At 75.5% G+C, this 21,043-nt stretch overlaps 4 protein-coding genes across 5 annotated transcripts; all 4 read left to right on the top strand.

Moving 5' to 3' along the window:
- Positions 1–978: 978 nt before the first annotated feature.
- Positions 979–6,251, top strand: ZMYND15 (zinc finger MYND-type containing 15; the record flags this gene model as incomplete). The annotated part of the gene is given in 11 exon segments (XM_082339241.1): positions 979–1,122; positions 2,048–2,193; positions 2,462–2,497; positions 2,500–2,610; positions 3,884–4,000; positions 4,280–4,368; positions 4,794–4,895; positions 5,116–5,221; positions 5,355–5,413; positions 6,086–6,166; positions 6,168–6,251. Coding segments are annotated over 11 exon segments (1,075 nt in total), but the record flags the coding sequence as incomplete, so codon positions are not given.
- A 2,705-nt stretch (positions 6,252–8,956) lies between these two features.
- On the top strand, positions 8,957–11,450 carry LOC309604300 (claudin-7-like; the record flags this gene model as incomplete). Its single annotated transcript, XM_082339240.1, has 4 exons — positions 8,957–9,179; positions 10,285–10,449; positions 10,648–10,732; positions 11,282–11,450. 4 exons carry the CDS (start codon positions 8,957–8,959, stop codon positions 11,448–11,450), a joined length of 642 nt encoding a protein of 213 aa, XP_082195366.1.
- Positions 11,451–11,941: 491 nt separating this feature from the next.
- Positions 11,942–15,209, top strand: ELP5 (elongator acetyltransferase complex subunit 5). The gene is made up of 7 exons (XM_082339237.1): positions 11,942–12,000; positions 12,752–12,812; positions 12,901–12,981; positions 13,579–13,796; positions 14,464–14,647; positions 14,762–14,977; positions 15,073–15,209. The coding sequence occupies exons 1-7, from the start codon at positions 11,949–11,951 to the stop codon at positions 15,170–15,172; spliced, it is 912 nt and encodes a 303-aa protein (XP_082195363.1). The 5' UTR covers positions 11,942–11,948; the 3' UTR covers positions 15,173–15,209.
- Positions 15,210–15,743: 534 nt separating this feature from the next.
- CTDNEP1 (CTD nuclear envelope phosphatase 1) lies at positions 15,744–20,223 on the top strand. 2 transcript variants are annotated; one of them, XM_082339239.1, is made up of 8 exons: positions 15,744–16,159; positions 16,761–16,827; positions 17,083–17,201; positions 17,859–17,930; positions 18,024–18,140; positions 18,400–18,511; positions 18,592–18,676; positions 19,834–20,223. In XM_082339239.1, exons 1-8 carry the CDS (start codon positions 16,067–16,069, stop codon positions 19,892–19,894), a joined length of 726 nt encoding a protein of 241 aa, XP_082195365.1. In that variant the 5' UTR covers positions 15,744–16,066; the 3' UTR covers positions 19,895–20,223. The 2 variants fall into 2 exon arrangements, with proteins under 2 accessions (XP_082195365.1, XP_082195364.1); XM_082339238.1 differs by having other exon boundaries at positions 15,747–16,168.
- Positions 20,224–21,043: the final 820 nt, after the last annotated feature.

The raw sequence follows: 21,043 nt of genomic DNA, 5'->3' as shown, positions 1-21,043 counted from the left end.
CCCCCCGGGACCCCCAAAAGTGACCCCCGGACCCCGAAGCTGCTCCCTGAGCTCGGCTGGGAGCCCCCCGAACCCCCGCCCCGGACGGGGCCCTCGTCCCGTGAGACCCCGAACCTGGCCCTGAGCCGCCCGGGGGGACCCCGAAATCCCGCCCTTGGGACCCCAAGCCTGACCCCAGGCGTGACCCTGAACTTCACCCTGGGGGTCCCAAACCTGACCCCAAAGGGATCCCTGGGTCCCCCCCGTGGGACCCCCAAGATTCCCCCCGTGGGACCCTGAACCTGAGCCCAAGGGGACCCCAGGATCCCCCCCCCGCCCCGGGACCCCAAATCTGACCCCAGTCCTGACCCAAGAGGCTCCCAACCCCACCGAACCTGACCCTGAACTTGACCCCGAAGGGACCCCATGGGCACCCAGGGTGACCCCCTGACCCCCCAGGCCCCCCAGACCCCCCTGGTCCCCCCCGACCCCCGGCCCCCCCCAGGGATCCCGGCCCCCCCCCCCGACCCCCCCCCGACCCCCGTCCCCCCCAGGGATCCCGGCCCCCCCAGGGATCCTGGACCCCCCTGACCCCCCCCGACACCCCCGATCCCGCCCCCTCAGGGATCCCGGCCCCCCCCTGACCCCCCAGCCCCCGGCCCCCCCAGGGATCCTGGACCCCCCTGACCCTCCCGACCCCGTCCCCCCCAGGGATCCCGGCCCCCCCTGACCCCCCCGACCGCCGGCCCCCCCAGGGATCCCGGCCCCCCTGACCCCCCGGCCCCCGGCCCCCCCAGGGATCCCGGCCCCCCCTGACCCTCCCGACCCCCGTCCCCCCCAGGGATCCCGGCCCCCCCTGACCCCCCCGACCCCCGGCCCCCCCAGGGATCCCGGCCCCCCCTGACCCCCCGACCCCCGTCCCCAGGCCCGGTGCTGGTGGTGACGCGGGTGCTGCTGCTGACGGACGCCCGCGGGGTCCCCCTGGGCTTCGACTTCGAGCTGGGGTCCCCCCGCGCCCCCCCCGCGCCCCCCCCCCGCCCGCCGGGCCCTGGCCCTGCTCTGCCGCGCCATGGGGTGCCCCATGGCCGGGGGGCCCCCCCGCCGCCCCCGCCAGCTCGCCGTGGGGGACGCCGGCCTGCACGCGTGAGTGACCCCCGCCACCTTTCGGGGTGCCCCCCCGCGTGTGTGTCCCCCCCTCCCGGGGTGCCCCCCCCCACGTGTCCCCCTGTGACCCCCCCCGTCCCCTCCCCAGCGCCCTGCAGCCGGCCGCCGCGTGCCTGGGGGTGACGCTGGTGGGGACCCCCCTGCGGGGCTGGGGACCCCCCCCCCAGCCTGGGGACCCCCGCGCTGCGCTCCCGCCTCTGCCACGCCTGCGGGGGGCTCGCCAGGACCCCGCTGCCGTGGTGAGGGGGCCGGGGGGGCAATGGGGGGCAATGGGGGGCAATGGGGCTCGGGGGGGCAATGGGGGGCAATGGGGGGCAATGGGGGCCCGGGGGGGCAAGGGGGGGGCCAGGGGAGAAATGGGGGGCCCGGGGGGGTCATGAGGGGCCGGGGGGGGCAGGGGTGAACAGTGGGGGCTCCGGGGCACCAGGGGGGGACAGGGGGTGCCTGGGGGATGCAGAGGCATGGGGGGGCACTGGGGTGCGGGGGGGTGCATGGGGTGCATTGGGGTGCAGGGGATTTGGGGGTGCAGAGGGCCTTTGGGGGGGTGCAGGGGGGTCCTGCCCCCCCCACTGACGCCCCCCCCCGCAGCCCGCAGTGCCGGGCCGTGCTGTACTGCTCTGAGGGTGCATGGGGTGCATTGGGGTGCAGGGGGGTTTGGGGGTGCACAGGGGGGTTTGGGGGTGCAGAGGGGCTTTGGGGGGTGCAGGGGAGTCCTGCCCCCCCTCACCGACCCCCCCCCCCCCCCCGCAGCCCGCAGTGCCGGGCCGTGCTGTACTGCTCCGAGGGTGCATGGGGTGCATTGGGGTGCAGGGGGTGCATTGGGGTGCAGGGGGTTTGGGGGTGCACAGGGGGGTTTGGGGGTGCAGGGGGGTCCTGCCCCCCCTCACTGACGCCCCCCCCGCAGCCCGCAGTGCCGGGCCGTGCTGTACTGCTCCGAGGGGTGCCGGGCGGCCGAGGCTCTCGGGGTGCACCGGGGCTGGTGCCGCCAGCTCAGGGGGTTCATGGGGCGCGCGGCCGCCCTGGCGCAGCTGCCCTTCACCTTCACCGCAGGTGGGGGGCGAGGGGGGGCTGGGGTGCGGGAGGGTGGGTTTGGGGGTGCAGTTGGGAGGGGCTGGGGGTGCAATGGGGTTGCTGGAGGGTGCGGTAGGGTCGGGGGGTGCAAAGGGTGCTGCAGGGCACAGCAGGGTGCCGGGGGGTACCTGGGGTGCCGGGGGGTGCCGGGGGGGTGCCGTGGGTGCCGTGGGTGCGGGGGGTACTGGGGTGCCGGGGGGTGCCGGGGGTGCCAGGGGTGCCATGGGGTGTCCGCCTGCCCCCCCAGAGGTGACGAGCGAGACCTTCGACAAGGAGCGGTTCCTGGGGCGCGGGGGCTCACCCGGGGGGGCTGGGCCCACCTCAGCATGCTGGTGCGGGCCCCCGACTACGGCGTGGGGCTGGGGGGGGGGGGGGGCCCCCCTCGGGACCCCCCCGGTGAGTGGCTGCGGGGGGACGGATGGACTGGGGAGCACTGGGGGGGGGGGGCAATGGGGGGTAATTGGGGGGCTCGGGGGGGGTCTGAGGGGCAATGGGGGGTAATTGGGGGGCTCGGGGGGGTCTGAGGGGCAATGGGGGGTAATTGGGGGGCTCGGGGGGGGTCTGAGGGGCAATGGGGGGTAATTGGGGGGCTCGGGGGGGTCTGAGGGGCAATGGGGGGTAATTTGGGGGGATCGGGGGGGGACTGAGGGGCAATGGGGGGTAACTGGGGGGGTTGGGGGGGTTCGGGGGGCAATGGAGGGTAATTGGGGGTCTCGAGGGGGGTCTGGGGGCTTGGGAGAGCAATGGGGGGCACTGGGGGAGCACTGATGGGGTAACTGGGGCTGCCGGGTGTCTGGGGGGCACCTGGGGGCATTGAGGACTTGGGGGGGTAATTGGGGGGCTCTGGGTGTTGTTGGGGGGCTCTGGGAGGCATTGGGGGGCCCTGGGGGTGCTGGGGCCGGGGGGGTCGCTGATGGCCTGTGCCCCCTCCCAGACCTCCCCTTTGAGGGGCTGCTGCCGGCCGGGGAGGTGGCGCTGCCCCCCGCCCCCCCCGAGCCCCCCCCGCCCCACGGCTTCTTCAGTGAGTGTGGGGGGGCGGGGGGCGACGGGGCTTCAAGGGGAGAGGCTGGGGGGCGAGGGGGGGCGGGGGGGTGCAATGGGGGGGTTCCTGGGGTGCACAGAGTGCCCTGGGGGCTGCTGCTGGGGGGGGCTGGGGGTGGCCATGGGGTGGCACAGGGGGCTGGGGGGGGGCTGAGGGGGGCTGTGGGGGGCCATGGGGTGGCACAGGGGGTTGGAGGGGGCTGAGGGGGGTTGTGGGGGGTTGTGGGGTGGTGCAGGGTGCCGTGGGGGGCTGTGGGGGGCCATGGGGTGGCACAGGGGGCTGGGGGGGGCTGAGGGGGGCTGTGGGGGGCCATGGGGTGGCACAGGGGGCTGGGGGGGGGGGCTGAGGGGGGCTGTGGGGGGCCATGGGGTGGCACAGGGGGCTGGGGGGGGCTGAGGGGGGGTGTGGAGGGCCATGGGGGGCTGTGGGGGGCCATGGGGTGGCACAGGGGGCTGGGGGGGGGCTGAGGGGGGCTGTGGGGGGCTATGGGGTGGCACAGGGGGCTGGGGGGGGCTGAGGGGGGCTGTGGGGGGCCATGGGGTGGCACAGGGGGCTGGGGGGGGGGCTGAGGGGGGGTGCAGGGGGCCGGGGGGGGCCGGGGGGTGCAGCCGGGTGCCTGCCCCCCAGGCTCCTGGCAGCAGTACTACGCCTGGCGGGGGCTCCCGCTCAGCTCCCCCCTGGCCGCGCTGCTCTCCTACCCCCTGAGCCTCTACTACGTCGTCACCAGCCTCGTGCCCCAGCACTGTGAGCTGGGGACTGGGGGGACTGGGGGGACTGGGGGGGGGCTGGGGGCACAGGGGGGACGGGGGGCACTGGGGCAGGGGTGACCCGGGGGGTCAGGGGTCCCCCTGCAGAGCCAGGTCATCCCCCTGGCAATGGGGGTCCCCTTTGGGGGTCCTCGCTTGTGGTGCCTTTTGGGGCGTGCCTGGGGGGGGTCCCCCTTTGGGGGGTTCCCTGGGGGGGGGGTCCCCTTTGGGGGGTGCCCTGGGGGGTCCCCACTGAGGGTCCCGCGGCGTCCCCCAGTCCCGGAGCTGAACATCCTGAGGAAGCGCTCGCTGCGGGTGCAGGTGGAGGAGAGCGGCCGGGAGCTGCAGCTGGTCGGGCTTTTCTGGGTGAGCACTGGGGGGACTGGGGGGACTGGAAAGGACTGGGGGCACTGGAGGGACTGGGAGGGATTGGGAACACTGTGGGGACTGGAAAGGACTGGGGAGACTGGGACGGACTGAGAACACTGCGGGGACTGGAAAGGACTGGGAGCACTGGAGGGACTGGGAGGGACTGAGAACACTGTGGGGACTGGAAAGGACTGGGGAGACTGGGACGGACTGTGAGGGATTGGGAACACTGCGGGGACTGGAAAGGACTGGGGAGACTGGGAGGGACTGAACACTGCGGGGACTGGAAAGCGCTGGGAGAGACAGGGGACTGGGAGCACTGGGAGGGACTGGGATGGGTGGGCAGAGGTGCTGGGGTCTGGCAGAGGGGCTGGGGGCGCGGGGGGGTCCGGGGGTCGGGGTCTCACCCCCCCGTGCCCCAGGAGCTGTCGGTGCTGCTGCCCCGCGTCTCCCTGGAGCTGCTGTTCCTGGGGGGCTCCGTGCCCCCCGCCCTGGACGGGCGCCGGTTCCTGCTGCACCGCACGGTGGGGGGCTTGGGGGGGCCGGGGGGGGCCGGGGGGGGCGGGGGAGGCCGTGGGGGAAACATGGGGGGGCGGGGGGGGAGTGGGGGGGTGTCATGGGGGGCACAGGAGCACTTTTGGGGAGGGCAAAGGGGGCCCGGGGCAGTCGGGGGGGGCAGTTTGGGGGTGCTGGGGGGGGGGCCGTGACCCCCAGCCGAGTTCCTGATACCCCCCTTGCCCCCAGGAGGTGCAGGAGCTGCTCCCAGGGACCCCCCCAAAGGCGGGGGGGCCCCGGGGGGTGCAGGTGGGGTTCAGCACCCGCCCCGGCCCCCGCCCCGACCTCGTCATCGGTGAGCGGGGACGCGGGGGGGGCAGGGGGGTACAGGGGGCGCGGGGGGGGCGCGGGGGGGCAGCTGGGGGGGGGCGGGGGGCGGGCGGGGGGGCGGGTGGGGTCACGGGGGATCTCTGGGTTCCCCCCTCCAGGGTTCAACCCCGGCTTCGCCCTGAAGGAGTCGTGGCTCAGCGCCCTCCCGCGCCTGCAGGTCAGACCCTGGGACCCCCAGAACCCCCGCGGTCCCCCTTAATACCCCCCAGCACCCCCCGGGGACCTCCTAACACCCATGGGGACCCCCTTAATACCCCCCAGCACCCCAATACCCCCCAGGGACCCCCTAATACCCATGGGGACCCCCTTAATACCCCCCAGCACCCCCCGGGGACCCCCTAACACCCATGGGGACCCCCTTAATACCCCCCAGCACCCCCCGGGGACCCCCTAACACCCATGGGGACCCCCTTAATACCCCCCAGCACCCCCCAGGGACCCCCTAACACCCATGGGGACCCCCCTAATCCCCCCCAGGGTCCCCCATAACCACCAGGGAGCCCCTTAATACCCCCCCCGGACCCCAACCCCCCCCCCAGAAACCCCCGGGGAACCCAATGACCCCCCTGGGGACCCCCGTAACCCCCAAGGAGCCCCCAGTAACCCCCCAGGGTCCCCAAAGAATGCCCCCCGGGACCCCAGTGACCCCCTGGGGACCCCGGTAACCCCCAAGGAGCCCCCCGCTACCCTGGGGGACCCCAATACCCCCCAGCACCCCAATGCCCCGGGCTCCTGGGGGGGGGGGGGGGCCCCGGTCTGAGGGGTCCCGGACACCGGGGTCCCCCCGGGTGGGGGCGGGGCGGTGCCGGACGCGGGGTGTCGCCCCCAGGCGCAGCGGGTGCCCGCGTACTTCGCGGAGGGGGGGGAGTACGGCTGCGCGGTGGCGGGGGCGGCCGTGGGGGCGGCCACGGGGGGGGGCACCGGCCCCCCCCCTCCTCAACCCCTTCCGCTGCCCCTTGCGCCGGCCCGGCCTCGACAACGCCCTGCCCTGGTGAGCCTGACCCCGACCTGACCCCGACCTGACCCCTGACCCCTGACCTGACCCTGACCCCGACCTGACCCCTGACCCCGACCTGACCCCAACCTGACCCCGACCTGACCCCTGACCCTGACCCCAACCTGACCCCTGACCCCGACCTGACCCCGACCTGACCCCGACCTGACCCTGACCCTGACCTGACCCTGACCTGACCCCTGACCCTGACCCGACCCTGACCCTGACCTGACCTGACCCCGACCCCTGGCTTCACCCCGAGCCCTGCCCTGGTCTTTGGCCTGACCCCTGACCCCTGAGCCGACCTCTGACCTGACCCTGACACCTGACCCGGCCTTTGACCTGGCCCTTGACCCTGACTCGACCCCTGACCCCACACCAAGCCCTGGGCCAACCTCTGACCCCACTTTGACCCTTGACCTGATCTTTGACCTGACCCCTGACCTCTGAACCCTGAGCCAACCTTTGACCTGACCCTTAATGCTGACAGACCTGACCTTTGACCCAGCTTTTGACCCTGACCGCAAGCGCTGCCCTGACCTCTGACCCCAGCACCTGACCCCTGACCCAAGCTGACCCCTGACCGCAACCCCCGGCCCCCTGCTGACCCCACCCACTAGCCCTGACCTCTGACCCCACCCCGGCTCCACCCTGACCCCTGACCCCAGCTGACCTCTGCCCTTTGACCCCAGGTACGCCAACGCCTTCATCTTCCAGCTGCTCTACAAGGGGGGGGCAGGGGGACCCCGTCCCCCCCCCGCGGCCGCCGCCCCCCGCCCCGCCCCCGCCAGCCCCCCCCGCCCGCGGCGCCGCGACAAGCGCCCGCCCCGCCCCCCCCCGCCGCTGAGCGGGGCCGGGGGGGGGGGGTTAATTAACGGGGGCGATTAACGGGGGCAATAAAGGTGTGGTGGAGCCGCAGGGGGAGCCTCCGTGCGCCCCCCTCCCCATAGCCCCCGGCACCTGTGGCCCCCCAGTGCCTCCCCAGTGCTCCCCAGTGCCTTCCCAGTACTCCCCAGTGCCCCCCCAGTGCTCTCAGTGCCTCCCCAGTGCCTCCCCAGTGCCCCCCAGTGCCCCCCCAGTGCTCCCAGTGCCTCCCCAATGCCCCCCAGTGCCTCCCCAGTCCCCCCCAGTGTCCCCCCAGTGCTCCCAGTGCCTCCACAGTGCCCCCCAGTGCCTCCCCAGTGTCCCCCCAGTGCCTCCCCAGTGCTCCCAGTGCCTCCCCAGTGTTCTCAGTGCCTCCCCAGTGCTCCCCAGTGCCTTCCCAGTACTCCCCAGTGCCCTCCAGTGCTCCCCCGTGCTCCCAATGCCTCCTCAGTGTCCCCCCAGTGCTCCCAGTGCCTCCCCAGTGCCTTCCCAGTGCCCCCCAGTGCCTTCCGAGTACTCCCCAGTGCCCCCCAGTACCTCCCAGTACCCCTCCAGTGCCCTCCAGTACCGCCCAGTGCCTCCCCAGTACCCCCCCAGTGCTCCCAGTGCCCCCCAGTGCCTCCAAGCAGGCTCTGGGCCGACACGGCTGCCCCCCCCCGGGACCCCCATCTCCTGCCCCATGGCGGGGGCTGCGGCCCGGGTGCGGTGGGGCCAGGATGGGCGGGTGGCCCCCAGGGGGACAGAGGGGCGGGCAGGGACACGGGGACAGAGGGACGGGCAGGGACACGGACAGAGGGACGGGCAGGGACGGGCAGGGACAGAGGGACGGGCAGGGATGGGCAGGGACAGAGGGACAGGCAGGGACACGGGGACAGAGGGATGGGCAGGGACAGAGGGACAGAGGGACGGGCAGGGACAGAGGGACGGGCAGGGACAGAGGGACAGAGGGACAGGCAGGGACGGGCAGGGACAGAGGGACAGGCAGGGACAGAGGGACAGAGGGATGGGCAGGGACAGAGGGACAGGCAGGGACAGAGGGACGGGCAGAGACGGGCAGGGACAGGGGGACGGGCAGGGACAGAGGGACAGAGGGATGGGCAGGGACAGAGGGACAGAGGGACGGGCAGGGACAGAGGGACGGGCAGGGACGGGCAGGGACGGGCAGCGCATCCGGGTCACGCCCGTGACCCTCGCTCGCCCCGCGCCCAACCCCCCCCCCCATTGTCCCCTTGTCCCTGTCGCCGTCCCTGCCCCGCTGACGTCACCCGCCCCGCTGACGTCACGCCACCCCCCCCCCTCACGCCCACGTCACCCGCCCCGCCCCCGGGGGCCGGCCCCCATATACAGGTGCGCGCACCTGCCCGGCCCCAACCGCCCGGGGGTCACCGCTGCGGCGCCTATAGGGGCCATAGGGGCCGTAGGGGCCATAGGCGCTGGGGGTCCCTGCCGCTCGCTGGGGCTCCGCGGGGGTCGGGGGGGGTCTCCGCCGCTCGCTGGGGCTCTGCGGTCTCCTTGATCTATAGGGTCTCTATGGGGTCTCTGCCGCTCGCGAGGTCTCTATAGGCTCGCTGCTGCCCGCCTCTCTATACTCTGCTTGTTCGCTGCCTATAGGGTCACGCCGGGGCCTCTGCTGCCTGCACGGGCTCCCTACCGTGTCCGCAGGGCACCTATAGACTCTGTAGGGGGGCTCTGGGCTCTCCTCAGCTGGCTGCAGGGTCTCCCCAGGCTGCCTTGTCCATAGGGGCTCCGCAGGGCGTCCATAGGGGCTCCGCAGGGCGTCTATAGGGTCCCCAGGGCCGTCCATAGGGTCCCCAGGGCTGCCGTCCCGCGGGCGCTGGGGCCATGGCCAACGGGGGGCTGCAGGTGCTGGGGCTGGGGCTGGCGCTGGTGGGGTGGGGGGCGCTGGTGGTGGCCACCGCGCTGCCGCAGTGGCAAGTGTCCTCCTTCGCCGGGGACTCCATCATCACGGCGGTGGCCACCTACCAGGGGCTGTGGATGGCCTGCGCTAGCCAGAGCACCGGCCAGCTCCAGTGCAAGATCTTCGACTCGCTGCTGGCCCTGCCCGGTGAGGGGGGAGCGGGGGGCAATGGGGCGCGGGGGGGGCTGGGGGTGCAGCGGTTTGGGGGGGTCTCAGGGATGGGGGGGGGGGACGGGTCACGACACCGAGCTGGGGGGGACCCAGGCGTCCGGGAGCTGCTGCAGCCGGGGCGGGGGGGGGGGGTCCTGCCCCCCACCCCCCCCCCCCAGGCCTGGCGGCCCCCCGCCCCCCCTGCCTGGCCTGGGGGTCCCAGCCACCGGAGCTGCAAAACCGGCCAGGCCAGCGGGGGGAGGGGGTACGTCCCGGCCGCCCGGGTCCGCGGGACGGGGGGGGGTCCCGGGGAGTGGGGGGGGGGTCCTGAGGACTGGGGGGGGGTCCCGAGGACTGGGGGGTCCCCGGGGACGGGGTGGGGGATGCCCCGGCTCCCACCGCCCGGCCGCAGGGGTCAGTGGGGTCACCCGGACACCGGGGTTCCCCCGGCCTTGGGACCCCCGAGAGGGGACCGGGGCGTCCGGCTCGGGGGGTGGCTGAAATCCGCCCCCCCACCCCGCGGGGGGGAGGCAGGCGGCCGGCCCCCCCCCCCCCCCCCCCCCGGGGGAACGCAGGCCTCCGGGCGCTGCCTTCGGTTTCGCTGAAACTCCCGTCCCGGGCGGGAGCAGCCGTTGGGGCGCGGCGGGGTGTCCCCCCCCCCGTGGGGACGGGTACAAAGTCCCCCCACCCCACCCCACCCCGCAGGGCGCCGGGGCGGGGACAGGGAGCCCGGGCGGCCGGGGGGGAGCCGGGCGGCCGGGGGAGCCCCCGCTTCGCCCCCGGGACCCCCGGCGTCCCCCACCGCGCTGGCAGGGACCCAGCTCCCGGTGCCAGGGCGGGGCGCGGGCCCCGCTCCCTGCCCGCTCCCTGCCCGCTCCCTGCCCATCCCTCCTGCCTGTCCCTGCCTGTGAAAAGGCCAAAGTCTCGCCCGGGTGACAGGCGGGGGCCATAAACCCCTAACCCCTCCCTGCCCGGACGCCTGGGTCCCCTCTGGGCTTAGGGGCAGCGGGATGGGCGGCAAGGGGTGCCCTGACCCCCCGTGACCCCCCGTGACCCCCCGTGACCTCTCCATGACCCGCCGTGACCTCCCCCCCCCCCCCAGGGTTCGTACAGGCGACGCGGGCGCTGATGGTGGCGTCGGGGGTGCTGGGGCTCGTGGCCGTGGGGCTGGCGGTGGTCGGGATGAAGTGCACCCGCTGCGGGGACGACGACCCCCGGCGCAAGGCCGGCACGGCGGCTGCCGGTGGCGGCGTCTTCCTCCTGTCCGGTGAGCGGGACCCCCGAGACACCCCCCCCCGCCCCCGGGGAACCCCCATCCCCATTCTGAGGTCTCTGTCCCATAGTGGGGACCCCACACCCCTGTTTTGGGGGTCTCTACCCGCTGTTGGGGACCCCCTCAGCCCCGCCACCCCGTTTCGGGGTGGGGGGGGTCTCAGGGGGCTGACGGGGTGCCCCCAACCCCCAGGGCTGGCAGGGCTGGTTGCCTGCTCCTGGTACGCCCACCGCATCGTCACCGACTTCTACAACCCCACGGTCCCCGTCAACTCCAAGTGAGGGGGGTCCGGGGCGGGGGGTGGGTGGGTGGGGAGGCTTTGGGGGTGCAGGGGGGCTGTGGGGCTGGGAGGGGGCTGTGGGAGGCTTTGGGGGCTGTGGGGCAGGTCTGGGGCGGCTGTGGGGCTGGGAGGGGGCTGTGGGGCAGGTCTGGGGGGGCTGTGGGGCTGGGAGGGGTCTGTGGGGCAGGTCTGGGGGGCTTTGGGGGGCTGTGGGGCAGGTCTGGGGGGGCTGTGGGGCTGGGAGGGGGCTGTGGGGCAGGTCTGGGGGGGCTGTGGGGCTGGGAGGGGTCTGTGGGGCAGGTCTGGGGGGCTTTGGGGGGCTGTGGGGCAGGTCTGGGGGGGCTGTGGGGCTGGGAGGGGGCTGTGGGGCAGGTCTGGGGGGCTTTGGGGGGCTGTGGGGCAGGTCTGGGGGGGCTGTGGGGCTGGGAGGGGGCTGTGGGGCAGGTCTGGGGGGGCTGTGGGGCTGAGGGGGGCTGTGGGGCAGGTGTGTGGGGGCTGTAGGGAGGGTTTGGGGGTCTCTCACCCCCACTTGTGTCCCCCCCCCAGGTACGAGTTCGGCTCCGCCATCTTCGTGGGCTGGGCGGGGGCCGCCCTGGTGCTGCTGGGGGGGGCCATGCTGGCCTGCTCCTGCCCCCGGGGCAAGGCCCACGGCCGGGCCTACCCCCGCAGCAAGGCCCCCGGCTCGCAGCCCCCCAGCAACCGCGAGTACGTCTGAGGGGGCCCCGCGCTGGGACCCCCGAGCCCCAGCCCCGCCTTGGGGACCCCCCCGAGCCCCCAGCTCCGCTTTGGGGACCCCCCCCCCCGAGCCCCAGTCCCCGCTATGGGGCCCTCCCCCAAGCTTGGGAGGGTCTGGGGGGGCCGCCCCACTCTGGGGACCCCAACCCCTGTGGCGTCCCCCCCACTGAGGGGGCGGGGAGCCCCCCCAAGCTGGTGTTGGGGGCCCCCAAGTTGGAGGGTGCCCCCCCCGCGGGGGTCTCCGCGGGCTTCTCGCGAGTGGTTTTGTACGAAATAAAGTTGTTTGTGTGTTTTAACTCTGTTCTGGCCGAGTTTGGTTCCTGGGGCCCCCCCAGGGGCCCCCCAAAGGCGCCCACCCGGCCCCGTCCCAACATGGCGGCGCCCCTCGCCGTACGGTGGCGTCATCGGGAGGCGCCCGCCTGGACATGGCGGCGCCCATCGCCGTACGGTGGCGTCATCGGGAGGCGCCGGGACGGCGATGCTGGAGGCGCTGGTGGCGGGCGGCGCGGAGGGGCTGGTCCTCGTGCAGGGTGGGGGGCGAGGGGGTCGGGGGGGGCTGTGGGGCTGGTTTGGGGGTCTGGGGGGCTCCCGGGGGGCTGTGGGGTGCAGTGGGGCTCGTTTTGGGGGTCTGGGGAGCTCCGGGGGGGTTGTGGGGCTGGTTTTGGGGTGTCTGGGGGGCTCTGGGGGGGCTGTGGGGTGCAGTGGGGCTGGTTTCAGGGGTCTGGGGGGCTCCGGGGGGGCTGTGGGGCTGGTTTGGGGGGTCTGGGGGTCTCTGGGGGGGCTGTGGGGCTGGTTTGGGGGTCTGGGGGGCTCCGGGGGGGCTGTGGGGCTCCGGGGGGGTTGTGGGGCTGGTTTGGGGGGTCTGGGGGGCTCGGAGGGGGCTGTGGGGTGCAGTGGGGCTGGTTTTGGGGGGTCTGGGGGGCTCCGGGGGGGCTGTGGGGCTGGTTTTGGGGGTCTGGGGGTCTCTGGGGGGGCTGTGGGGCTGGTTTGGGGGTCTGGGGGGCTCCGGGGGGGCTGTGGGGCTGGTTTCAGGGGTCTGGGGGGGCTGTGGGGTGCAGTGGGGCTGGTTTTGGGGGGCTCGGGGGGACTGGTGGGCTGGTTTCAGGGGTCTGGGGGCTCTGGGGGGGCTGTGGGGTGCCATGGGGCTGGTTTTGGGGGGCTGGGGGTGCCGGGGGGCTGGGGGTGCCATGGGGCTGGGGGGTTCTGTGGAACTGGGTTGGGGGTGCCGTGGGGCCGGGTGGGGGTCGCCGTGGGGGTCACCCATGCCCCCCCCCCCGCCAGACAGCGCCGCCTGCGAGGGCCGCAGCCTCCTCCGGGCCTTCGTCACCGCCGCCGTGCAGAGGTGAGGGGCTGGGGGGGCTGGGGGGGCTGGGGGGGCTGGGGAGAGGGGGGCTGGGGGCTCAGCCCCCCCCTCACCTCCCACCCCCCAGGGACGAGCGCGTCCTCGTCGTCCTCTTCGACGTCCCCCGGGAGCAGTTCGAGGCGGGGCTGAGCCCCTCAGTGAAGCAGCGGTGAGTGTGACCCCCCCACAGCCCCCCCATGGGCACCCCGTGGACCCCCACAGCCCCCCCAGGGCCCCACAGCCCCCCATGGCTCCCCATGGACCCCCACAGCCCCCCCATGGCTCCCCATGGACCCCCCCAGCCCCCCCATGGGCACCCCATGGACCCCCACAGCCCCCCCAGGGCCCCACAGCCCCCCCATGGCTCCCCATGGACCCCCCCAGCCCCCCCATGGCTCCCCATAGACCCCCACAGCCCCCCCAGGGCCCCACAGCCCCCCCATGGCTCCCCATGGACCCCCCCAGCCCCCCCATGGGCACCCCATGGACCCCCACAGCCCCCCCAGGGCCCCACAGCCCCCCCATGGCTCCCCATGGACCCCCCACAGCCCCCCCATGGCTCCCCATAGACCCCCACAGCCCCCCCAGGGCCCCACAGCCCCCCCAGGGCTCCCCATGGACCCCTGCAGCCCCCCCATGGGCACCCCATGGACCCCCACAGCCCCCCCATGGCTCCCCATGGCCCCCCACAACCCCCCATAGCACCTCCATGGCCCCCCGTGGCCCCCCGGCCCCCCCGGGCCCCCCCTGACCCCCCTCTCTCCAGGCTCCTCTACCGCGATGGCTTCACGGACCCCCTGGGCTGGAGCGGGCCGGACCCCGACCTGCGGGCGTGCGATTTCGGGGGGCTGCTGGGGGGGGGGCTCCCCGCGGGGGGGCCCCTGACGCTGGTGCTGGACTCGCTCAGCTGGCTGCTGCTGCGCCTGCCCCCCCCCCGCCTCTGCCAGGCCCTGGGGGCTCTGCTGGGGGGGGCCCCCCGCTCCGGTCAGGACAGCGGGGACCCCTGGGGGGGGGACGACCCCTAGATTGGGGTATGGGGGCATCCAGACGTTGGGGTCCCCGTGGGGCTGGGGTGTGGGGGCCCCCCCAGTTCGGCCTTGGGGTGCGGGGGGGGAGCCTGGACACCGGGGTCCCCGTGGGGTTGGGGTGCAGGGGGGGCCCCAATTGGGGTCTGGGGTGCAGGGGGGCCCGGACACCGGGGTCCCCGTGGGGTTGGGGTGCAGGGGGGCCCCAATTGGGGTCTGGGGTGCAGGGGGGCCCAGACACCGGGGTCCCCGTGGGGTTGGGGTGCAGGGGGTCCCCAATTGGGGTCTGGGGTGCAGGGGGGCCCAGACACCGGGGTCCCCGTGGGGTTGGGGTGCAGGGGGTCCCCAATTGGGGTCTGGGGTGCAGGGGGGCCCAGACACCGGGGTCCCCGTGGGGTTGGGGTGCAGGGGGGCCCCAATTGGGGTCTGGGGTGCAGGGGGGCCCAGACACCGGGGTCCCCGTGGGGTTGGGGCATGGGGACCCCCCCAGTTTGGGCTGGGGGTGCAGGGGGGGAGCCCGGACACCGGGGTCCCCGTGGGGTTGGGGTGCAGGGGGGTCCCCAGTCGGGGCGTGGGGGTCCCCGGTGGGGGGTGCGGGCCCCCCCCGACGCCTGCCCCCCCCCCAGCCCGCCCCCCCCGCCTGCTGGCGCTGCTGCACGGGGACCTGCACCCCCCCGGGCTGCTGCGGGCGCTGGGGGCCCTGGCCAGCGCCCAGCTCACCCTGGGGGGGCCCCCCCCCCGGCCCGGCCGCCCCCCGACTCGCCCGCGTCCTCAGCCGCCCCCGCGGGGGGGGGCCCAGGCAGAAGGTGGGTGTGGGGGTGGGGGGGGGTGGGGGGCACCCGTGGGGTCACGGTGCCCCAAATCGGGGCGCCCCCCGGCCCCCCCAAACCTCTCCCCCCCTCGCCCTCCCCCCCCCCCCCCCAGGACGAGAGCTTCGCCCTCCTGCCCGACGGGTCCCTGCGCTGCCTGGGGGCGCCCCCCTCCCCCCGCGCCGGAGGGCGGGGGGGGCACCCCTGGGTCCCCCGCGGAGTCGGGGGGCCGGGCCCCCCCCCACCCCCTCACCTTCCGCCTGCGGCTGTCGGCAGCCGAGCGGGCGGCGCGAGCGGCCGTGCCCCCCCCGTACCAGCTCAGCCCCCCCAGGTGAGCGGGGGGGGGGACGGACACACACACGACCCCCCCAGTCCTGGCTCCCAGTCGGGACCAGTCTCCCCAGTAACAGCCCCCCCACTGCACAGGAGGTCGACCCTCCTCCGGGCGCCCGGGACCATCGTCTGCGCCCCGGAGCCCCCCGAGGACGAGGACCCCGAGGACCCCGACGACGACCTGGACGTGTGACCCCCCCCCCCCCGCCCCCCCCGGGTTATTGCAGGGCCTACGTAAACACGGGGGGTTACTGTAGGACCTACGCAAACCGCGGGGGTCCCTGCGCAGACGCCGGGACCCCAATAAAGCTGTGGCGTCTCCCTCAGCTCCGCGTGGTCGCTGGGGGGGGGGGGGGGGGGGTGGGTCCCTGGGGGGGGGACACCGCAATGGGGAGGGGGCCCCGGGCGCCTGGGGGTCCCGGGGGGGTCCCCGGGGATGGGGAGGGGGGAACCAGGGACCCGGGGCCGGCGCTGGAGCGGGGAGGCCACGCCCCCCCCCCGCGGAGGCCACGCCCCCTTCGTTGGCATAGCACCCGCTCGTGGCCACGCCCATCCCGGCGACCACGCCCCCTCCGGGAATTCCCCCTCCGCCCCGCCCCTTCGTGCCTGAGACCACGCCCCCTCTGCCGAGGCCACGCCCCCGCCGCCCGCGCAGGCGCGCCAGCCGCCTCCCCTCGCGCCCGGCCTGGCGCCGCGCCCGCGCCCCGGAAGTGCTCGGCCGGAAGTGACCCCGGCGGCGGCGAGAGCGGCGGGAGGGGCCGGGCGGGAGCGCGATGGCGGCGGCCGGGGGCGCCCGCCGGTAACGGCTGAGCTCGACCGAGCCGCCGCGGCCCGGGACCGCCGGGGGCCCTTCCCCGGGACCGCCTCCCCCGCGCCTCCGGGGCCGCCGCTACTCCCGGAGCCGCCTCCCCCGCGCCTCCGGCGCCGCCTTCCCCCGGGCCGGCGGCCGCAGCGGGGCCGGGGGTCCCGGGGCCGGCCCGGGGCTGGGGCTGGGGCCGCCGCCGCCCCCGGCGCGGGGGGCGCGAAGCTGGCGGAGCTGGGCCGGGCGGGGGGCGGCGGCGGGGCCGGGGCCGGTGCCGGGGCCGGGATGATGCGGACCCAGTGCCTGCTGGGGCTCCGCACCTTCGTGGCCTTCGCCACCAAACTCTGGAGCTTCCTCCTCTACATGCTGCGCCGGCAGGTCCGCACCGTGAGTACCGGGAGCGGGGGGCCGCTCCGTGAGTACCGGCGGGGGGCGGCTGTACCGGGACTTTGGCGGGGGGGCAGACCCGGCTTTGGGGGCTCCCGGTCCCCCCGCCCTCCTCCGGGGACTGCCCCGGGCGGCGGGGCCGGTTGGGGGGCGGCGGGGCTGTGGGGGGGCTCTGTCCGTGCCTCAGTTTCCCCAGCGGGGCCGCCCCGACCCCACAGCGGGGCACGGCGGGGGACTGTGACCCCCCCGGGGGTTTGGGGGTGCGCGGGGGGACCCGGGCGGGGCGGGGGGTGACGAGGAGCAGCAGGTGAGAGGTTTAATTTAGCCCCTGGAGGGGACGGGGACGCCGTCCCCCCCCCGGGGCTCGGTGCCAGCAGCCGCCGTCCCGTGCCCGGCGGTGACGGCAGAGGGGACGCTGCCAGGACTCGGTGACGCGGGGGGGGGGGCCCGGCCGCCTGGGTTCTATTCTGGGCATCGGGGGGGGGCGGGATGCCCCGTAACGGCCCGGCTGCCGTCCCCCGCGGGGCTGGGGGGGTCCCCCCGTTTCGGGGGTCCCCCGCGGCCGGGACAGTCCCCGTCTCCGTCCCGGCAGGTGATCCAGTACCAGACGGTGCGATACGACGTCCTGCCCCTCTCCCCGGTCTCCCGCAACCGCCTCAGTAAGGCTGGGGGGGGCCCCTGTGGGGTGGGGGAGCCCCCAAAGTGGAGGTGGGGCTGTGGGGGTGGGGGGAGACCCCGAACTGGGGGGGGTGGGGGGAGCCCCCAACTGGGGGGGGCCTGGGGGATGGAGCAGGGAGAGTCCTGAAACCGGGGGGCCCTGAGGAGGAGGGAGAGGGACTCAGCGGGGTAATGGGGACCCCCCGGGCAGGGGGGGTTTGGGGGCTCCCCCTGACACCCCTTCCCCCCCCCCCCAGACCAGGTGAAGAGGAAGATCCTTGTCTTGGACTTGGACGAGACGCTGATCCACTCCCACCACGACGGCGTGCTGCGGCCCACCGTGCGCCCCGGGACCCCCCCGGACTTCATCCTCAAGGTCAGGGGGGCCCGGGGGCAGGACCTGGGAGGCTCAGGGGCAGAGTTTGGGGGTCTCCAGGAAGCATTTGGGGGTCCCAGATGATCGGGAATGCAGCTGAGGCTCCTGGAGTTTGGGGGGGGTCCCCAGGAAGAGTTTGGGGGTCCCAACGGCAGAACCTGGGGGTGCTGGGGCTGGGGGGCACCTGAGGCTCCTGGTGCCCAAGGTGACGGATCCCCAGGGGCTGAGTTTGGGGGTCCCAGGGGCCGAGTTTGGGGGTCCCAGGTGCCGGGTTGTAGCTGAGGCTCCCACAGGCTGAGGCGGGGGATCCCCAGAGGCAGAACCTGGGGTCCCCAGGGCAGAGTTTAGGGGTCCCAGACGATGGGGTGCAGCTGAGGCTCCTGGAGCCCGAGGCAGGGGGGGTCCCGGGGGCAGAGTTTGGGGGTCCCAGCGGCAGAAGCTGGGGGTGCTGGGGGAGAGTTTGGGGGTCTTGGGGCTGGGGGGGCAGCTGAGGCTCCCAGTGCCCAAGGTGGGGGATCCCAGCGGCAGAGTTTGGGGGTCCCAGCGGCAGAAGCTGGGGGAGAGTTTGAGGGTCCTGGGGCTGGGGGCAGCGGGGGGCTCCCGGTGCCTGGGGTGGGGGGTGCCGGGGTCCCGCTGACGTCCCCCCTCCGCCCCCAGGTCGTCATCGACAAACACCCCGTCCGCTTCTTCGTGCACAAGCGGCCCCACGTGGATTTCTTCCTGGAGGTGGTGAGTGCCCCCCCCTCCTCCCCCGCCCCGGGGACCCCCCCCCCCGCCCCCCCCGGGTCCCGGCAGACCCCGGCGCTGACCCCCCCGCCCCAGGTGAGCCAGTGGTACGAGCTGGTGGTGTTCACGGCCAGCATGGAGATCTACGGCTGCGCCGTGGCCGACAAGCTGGACAACAACCGCAGCATCCTCAACCGCCGCTACTACCGCCAGGTGGGCGGGGCCGGGGCGGGGCTTGAGTGCAGGGGCGGGGCTGGGTGGGGGCGGGGCTTGACCGGGTGGGGCTGGGTGGGGGCGGGGCTTGACCGGGTGGGGTTGGGGGGTGGAGCTATCAGGGCTGGGTGGGGCTGCCTGGGGGTGGGGTCAATGCAGTGGGCGGGGCCACAGAGCACTGACCTGGTGGTGGCTGCTGTGTGGGCGGGGTCTTGGGCACCTGGTGGGCGGGGCCTGACCGCCCCGGCCCCGCCCCCAGCACTGCACGCTGGAGCTGGGCAGCTACATCAAGGACCTGTCGGTGGTGCACAGCGATCTCTCCAGCATCGTCATCCTCGACAACTCGCCTGGCGCCTACCGCAGCCACCCAGGTAGGGCCCCCCCACCCCCCTGGGACCCCCGGGGCCCCCCCGGAGCCCCCCCAGCCCCTCACCCCCTCCTCTGCCCCCAGATAACGCCATCCCCATCAAGTCCTGGTTCAGCGACCCCAGCGACACGGCTCTGCTCAACCTGTTACCCATGCTGGATGCCTTGAGGTGAGGCCTGGGGGCTTCTGGGGGGGACACAGCAGGGTCTGGGGGTGTCGGGGGGGGCACAGCGGGGCCTGGGGGGGGCACAGCAGGGTCTGGGGGTGTCGGGGGGGGACAGCGGGGCCTGGGGGTGTCGGGGGGGAGCACAGCGGGGCCTGGGGGGGGCACAGCAGGGTCTGGGGGTGTCAGGGGGGAGCACAGCGGGGTCTGGGGGTGTCGGGGGGGGGCACAGCGGGGCCTGGGGGGGGCACAGCGGGGTCTGGGGGTGTCAGGGGGGAGCACAGCGGGGTCTGGGGGTGTCAGGGGGGGGCACAGCGGGGCCTGGGGGGGGCACAGCAGGGTCTGGGGGTGTCGGGGGGGAGCACAGCAGGGTCTGGGGGTTTCGGGGGGGGCACAGCGGGGCCTGGGGGGGGCACAGCAGGGTCTGGGGGTGTCGGGGGGGACGACAGTGGGGCCTGGGGGTGTCGGGGGGGGCACAGCGGGGCCTGGGGGGGGCACAGCAGGGTCTGGGGGTGTCCTAGGGGGAGCACAGCGGGGTCTGGGGGTGTCGGGGGGGAGCACAGCGGGGTGTGGGGGTTTCGGGGGGGGCACAGCGGGGCCTGGGGGGGGCACAGCGGGGTCTGGGGGTGTCCTGGGGGAGCACAGTGCAGTCTGGGGGGGCACAGCAGGGTCTGGGGGTGTCCTGGGGGAGCACAGTGGGGTCTGGGGGGGCACAGCAGGGTCTGGGGGTGTCCTGGGGGAGCACAGCAGGCCCTGGGGGGGGCACAGCGGGGTCTGGGGGTGTCCTGGGGGAGCACAGTGCAGTCTGGGGGGGCACAGCAGGGTCTGGGGGTGTCCTGGGGGAGCACAGCAGGCCCTGGGGGGGGCACAGCGGGGTCTGGGGGTGTCCTGGGGGAGCACAGTGGGGTCTGGGGGGGCACAGCAGGGTCTGGGGGTGTCCTGGGGGGTGCAGTGGGGTCTGGGGGGGTGCAGCACAGTCTGGGGGGGCACAGCGGGGTCTGGGGGTGTTGGGGGGGGCACAGCAGGGCCTGGGGGACCACAGTGGGTCTGGGGGTGTCCGGGGGGGGGCTGCGGGGCCCTGAGCACCCCGACGTTGGGGTCCTCGCGGGTTTGGGGGGCCAGAGAGCTGCGTCGGGGTCTCACCCCGCTCTGCCCCCCCCCAGGTTCACAGCCGACGTCCGCTCCGTCCTGAGCCGCAACCTGCACCAGCACCGGCTGTGGTGACGGCGGCCCCGCCCCCGCCCCGTCCCCGTCACCCCCCGCCGCAGGGACGGGGACCCCCGGGGACCCCCGGGCCCCCCCGCGAGGGACAGAGCCAGCGCCGCGGGCCCCCCCGCGAGGGACTGCGCCAGCGCCGCGGGACCCCGCGCCCCCCACGGGGGACGGACGCTGCGCCCGGGGGCGGCGCGGGGGGGGGGGGGCGCCGAGCTGCTCCCCTCGGCGCTGGGGGGGGGCGCGGGGGCCGCCCCCCACCCCGCATGGACGGACGGACGGACACGGACAGACGGGCGCTGCCGGCCCCGCCCTCTTGTTTTTAAAAGACCTCGGTCCCAGCCGCGGCGTCTCCGCCCTCTCTGTGCCTTGGGGTCCCCCCGTGTGTCCCCACCCCCCCACTCGCGATGGTTCCCCCCCGCGTTGCCCCCCCCCCGCATCCCCGCGGTGGTTCCGTCCGCGTCCCAGCGCTTGGCCACGCCCCCGACCACGCCCCCCGCGGGCGGCGCCACGCCCCCTCCTGCCTCTGCCGCCGGCGGTCACGTGGCGCCACTGTTTACCTCGCGACCCCGCCCGCCACGTGACTCACCCCCCCCCCCCGGGCCTCCCCGCGCGCGGTGACGTCAGTCACATGACGGCCGCAGCACCGCGCCGGATCCCTCCGCGCCGCCACCCGCCCGGTTCCTTCCGCTTCCCCACCGGTTGCCCCCCGTTACCGGGGCCCGGGGTTGTTGTTCCCCCCCCCCCCCCCTTGCGCAACCCCGCCGCTGGGGGGGGGGCCGTGCGCCGTTTCCGTAACGGAGGGAAGCGCGGCGGGGGGGGGAGGGGGAGGGGGTGTTACGCCGAGCGCGTGCGCTACGCCGTCTGCGCGGGCCGCGTTGCGGCGGGGCGGCGGCCGCTGCGCCGACTGCGTGCGCGCGCGCTGCGCTGTTGGCGTGGCGGCGGGGGGCGGGGCCGTATCCGTGCGCCGCGCACGCACCCTCCGGTCCCGGCCCCGGCCCCGGTCCCGGTCCCGGTCCCGACCCCGTCCCGGCCATGAAGTTCCTGTACAAGGAGGAGCACCCGTTCGAGAAGCGCCGCTGCGAGGGCGAGAAGATCCGGAAGAAGTACCCGGACCGCGTCCCGGTGAGCGCCGGGACCCCCGGGGGAGCCGCCGGGACC

Source organism: Platalea leucorodia (genome assembly GCF_965183815.1).
Source record: "Platalea leucorodia genome assembly, contig: HAP1_HAP1_SCAFFOLD_617, whole genome shotgun sequence".
Classification (NCBI taxonomy): domain Eukaryota; kingdom Metazoa; phylum Chordata; class Aves; order Pelecaniformes; family Threskiornithidae; genus Platalea; species Platalea leucorodia.
Note: the sequence above shows the minus strand (reverse complement) of the source record. Positions and strands in the feature narration are given on the sequence as shown.